The following is a 4346-nucleotide window of genomic DNA, read 5'->3' as shown; positions in this document are numbered from 1 at the left end:
GTTATTAGGCGTATAATTGAAGACATTTTTGGCATGTGTCTTTCAATCACGTTCAAGTCTTGAATTTTAAAATCTGAGCAATGTTAAAATCTGTTTTCCTTTTGAATTCTCGTGCCTTTGGTGAAACACTGGTATCAATTTAAAACAAAGGGAATTAATTTTATTATAGGATTAGCACATTTTTTGTTGTTAATTTTTTCCCCATGATTGAAGGTTGAGGACCAGTTTGGTTAAGTGACCAAGTTAGAGATTGTGAGTTCTAGTTCCATCTTCGGGGCAAAGCAAGCTGGGTGACTTTAGGCCAATCACTCTCTCTCAGCCCAAGGAATAAATGCAGTGGTTAAACCATTTCTGAAATCTTGCTAAGAAAACTTGTCTAGGCATTCACTAGAAGTTAAGACTGATTCAAGGTACGTGCGCGCGCGCACACACACACACACACACACGCAGAGAGAGAGAGAGAGAGAGAGAGAGAGAGAGAGAGAGAGAGAGAGAGAGAGAGTGTGTTAAAACATCCTGATATTACTCATGTTCACAAATCCAGGACAAGGGAAAGATTGGAGTAACATTGTCTATTGCAGTAAAAGAACAGTACATGTTCTTTCCATAGAAACACAATATCCTGAGCTTGAGTTTACTGTTGAGAACATTTTTATGGTATAAAAAATGTCCTTTCCTTCATAGATCTTGATAAGCTTGACAATGAAAAGAAGGAGCTGATTCAAAATGATATCTCTGCTCTTCATCACTTTTATTCAAAGCACATAGAATACCCCGACAATGAAGCTCTGGTGGTACTTTTTGGACAGGTAAGGTGGTTGAAGATAAAAGCAGGTTATGGACATCCTGTGACTTATGGCACAGGAAGTAGAATTGCATAGATACAAAACTGTGTTGACATTTCTGCAATTGTTTCTTGGCTCTCCTTCGGTGTGGACTGTGACTGCACTAATTTTTCAACACTGCAAAGATACTTTTTTTACTTCCTCATGTATTGCATATGTAAAAAACGTGGGCATATTAAATTTCAAATTCCTTCTTTTGGAAACATATGAAAACCACATCAGATTCACATATCATGTTTCAAGGAATTCTGCTGGGGAATTTTGGGATAAAATGCAACATGCTTAGATGACATCAAGTGAATTGTTAAGCATTTTAAAGTAGGAATAACTTTCATGTTTTTCTGGACTATTATCATTCCAGGTTCTATTTTTTAAAGATTTAAATGTAATGAATGAATGAATGAATGAATGAATGAATGAATGAATGAATGAATGAATGAATGAATGAATGAGATTTTTAAAAAAAATTCTTCCCACCTTCCATCTTTTATGGTATTTGTGTGGTTTGGTCTGGCCCAGCTAGGCTATGCAGTTCTAATTTTTCAGGCAAAATTAGATTATAAATAAACTTTGCATAAGCTCCCTTATGTAATCCTGGTAGTTCAACAGCAAGACTTAATTAAGAATAAGCAGTGTTATAATCAGATTAATCAGCATGGTACAGATGAATGGGGTCAGCTATCATGCAGAGCTAAGTAAGCCAATGGATTTTTTATTTCTAAGATCTGAGTGCTTCTGTCTTCCCCTTCTCTCAGGTTAACTGCAATGGCTTCACAATTGAAGATGAAGAACTTTCACACTTGGGATCAGCAATATTTCCTGAGTAAGCTTTTGAGAAATAATACTGTATTCTTTTTTCCAATTTATTAATGTCATTTTCAATAATGAATGTTGAAAAAAAATCTCTAGTTTACAGACTTGAGCGAGTAGTTCATATTTCAACTTGTACTTCAGAAACCATTTTCTTTCTTTTTATTCATTTATAATATAAAATACAAAAATACAAAAGAAAATAGTGGGAAAATAAGGGAGGGAAAAGGGAATGGAAAATGTAGGGAAAAGGGAAAAAGAAAGAAAAAGTTTTGGCTTCCGACTCCCTTTAGTGCAGAAGAATAAGATAATAGCATCAAACCTCAACTTTTTACTTTTACATAGTAGTGTAAACTAGTCATTTCTATAACATCAAACCTATCTAACAAACCCAAAATCAAAGTTTCATTTTTTTCCACCTCAAGCACAAAGTCCAAAAGTGGTTTCCAAGTAGAAACAAAAGTAATTGTTTTTTTTTCTTTAATCAAAGCAGTCAATTTAGCCATCTCTGCTAACTCCCATCAACTTTTGCAGCCATTCGTTCATCCATTGTGGGAATCAAAGTGTCCTTCCATTTTTTTACCATTCTCAACCACTCCATGTTCAACCCAAGCAGCTGATTTTCCAGGTAGCATCTCTGCTTCTGGATTAGGAATGGCTGCTGAACAGAAGACCTTGCATTAAGTTAGGTTAGACAAAATAAAGTAAGTTATTTATCTAACTTAGTATTGTCTACTTCCACTGGCAATAACTCCTCTAGAGACCTTCACTTGAGAGAGATGAAGACAGGCAGATTGCATCCCCACATCAGGCTGGAAAATTAGCACATTTGAAATACTGGACAGAATTCTCCAAATTCTCATCAGTGCAAGGCCAAATGGCCAAAGGTTGGGAATGAGAGGGACTCAGAGAGACTCTGAGTTCCAAAAACTTGATATAAACCATAATAGATTCAGTGGTCTCATATGGTATATTACAATCTTTTATGGTAGTAGTCTACCTATATATAGAGAAAGCTGTGATGTAAAGACATAACATTTGATTTTTTAGGACCTCTGAGAACCCAGCCTTTAAACTTGCGAATAGATGCAAAAGAAGCATCAAACACTTCAAAGGCAAAACATAAATTTTGCATGCACAGGAATTCACCAAGGTCTCTGGCCTCTTTAGTTAAAATCCTCACCATTATTAAGAAGGCTTTTAGATGTTAGATTCATGAGACCCATTGTAAATTAAGATGGGTGATTTTGCCTTACACTATGACTGTTGATAGCTTTTTAATATTTATATGGTTGGGAGAGAATTGAGTTGATACATATGGAATGTGTATATGAATCCCATAGAAAATCAAGATGCTGAAATGTCAAAAAGAAACAGAGAAATAAAAGTTCCAGTTGGCCAACTGACCCATGGAGAAAATGGAATGAGCCTCCCCTTTTATTTGCTTAGCTTATATAGTGTTGATCAAGGCACCCAGATGACTGGTCCTGGTCCTTGACATTTTTGCAGTAATCATTAAGTGAATCATGCAGTTGTTAAGTGAATGGCACAGTCATTAAGTGAACCCATTATTCTGAATGGGTGTTTTTTGCTGGAAACCAGCCAAAACCACGGGAAATCAATAAAAACCATAGCAAATTATGGTTGTCTGACCACAGGATGCTGTAAGCAGTCATAAAAGTGAGCCAGTTGCCAAGTGCCCAAATTTGGTCACATGACTGCTTGCTTCTCAATTTTTAGCAATTTGGAGCAGGACATAGACCACGAAGGAGACTACAAATTAATGACTTGGCAAAAGGAACCTTGGAGGAGATCACGTACACCAATGTGGCATTGATCTTCATGTCTTGAAATATTAAAATCAACATTATCCTTTGGGAGTTGGAATATGGAACATGTGGTTCAACTATGATCGATTCTGTTATGGCTTATACTGATATTTAGCTACAGAATGTGTTGCCATAAAATAATCATTTCTGTAATATATTACTTGGATATGGCTTACGGCCACAATTGAGCCCAGAATTTCTGCTGTTAAGTGAGACATTTGTTAAGTGAGTTTTGCCCCATTTTACAACCTTTCTTGCCACAATTGTTAAGTGAATCACTGCGGTTGTTAAGTTAGTAACATGGTTGTTAAGTGAATCTGGCTTCCCCATTGACTTTGCTTGTCAGAAGGTCGCAAAAGGGGATTGCATGATCCCGGGACACAGCAACGGTCATAAGTATGAACCAGTTGCCAAGCACCTGAATTTTGATCACATGACCATGGGGGATGCTTCAAAGGTCGTAACTGTGAAAAATGGTCATAAGTCGCTTTTTTCAGTGTTGTATTTTGAATGGTCACTAAATGAACTGTAGTAAGTCGAGGACTACTTGTATAGAAAAATTTGCAAATTTGCCACCCAACCAAAACCAGGCACAGTGAAATTACTTTAGTACAGTGGCTTCAGTGAGAAAGTTAACACACACTGAACTCTGTTTCTTTAAAGTACCGTATATACTCGAGTATAAGTCGACCCGAATATAAGCCGAGGCACCTAATTTTGCCACAAAGAACTGGGAAAAAATGGTGACTCGCGTATAAGCCGAGGGGGCATTTTTCAGCACACACATTTTTCCGCCTGGGCTAATCGGCCTCTTTGCAACCCCACCCCTCTGGTAACCGCGCGATTGTAGCACTTTGCACAA

General features: G+C 37.0%; 1 protein-coding gene across 1 annotated transcript in view; it reads left to right on the top strand.

The window, feature by feature from the left end:
* Positions 1–4346, top strand: part of SMYD2 (SET and MYND domain containing 2) — a 56460-nt gene that overhangs the window by 23203 nt on the left and 28911 nt on the right. Inside the window, exons 5-6 of the mRNA XM_015818018.1 lie at positions 685–809; positions 1601–1668. Of these exons, the coding sequence (XP_015673504.1) occupies positions 685–809; positions 1601–1668 (193 nt within the window). The remainder of the gene's footprint in view (positions 1–684; positions 810–1600; positions 1669–4346) is intronic.

This window comes from Protobothrops mucrosquamatus, unplaced genomic scaffold (assembly GCF_001527695.2).
Source record: "Protobothrops mucrosquamatus isolate PMUCROS unplaced genomic scaffold, P.Mucros_1.0 scaffold665, whole genome shotgun sequence".
Taxonomy (NCBI): domain Eukaryota; kingdom Metazoa; phylum Chordata; class Lepidosauria; order Squamata; family Viperidae; genus Protobothrops; species Protobothrops mucrosquamatus.
The sequence above is the reverse complement of the archived record's forward strand: the minus strand, read 5'-3'. Positions and strand labels throughout refer to the sequence as shown.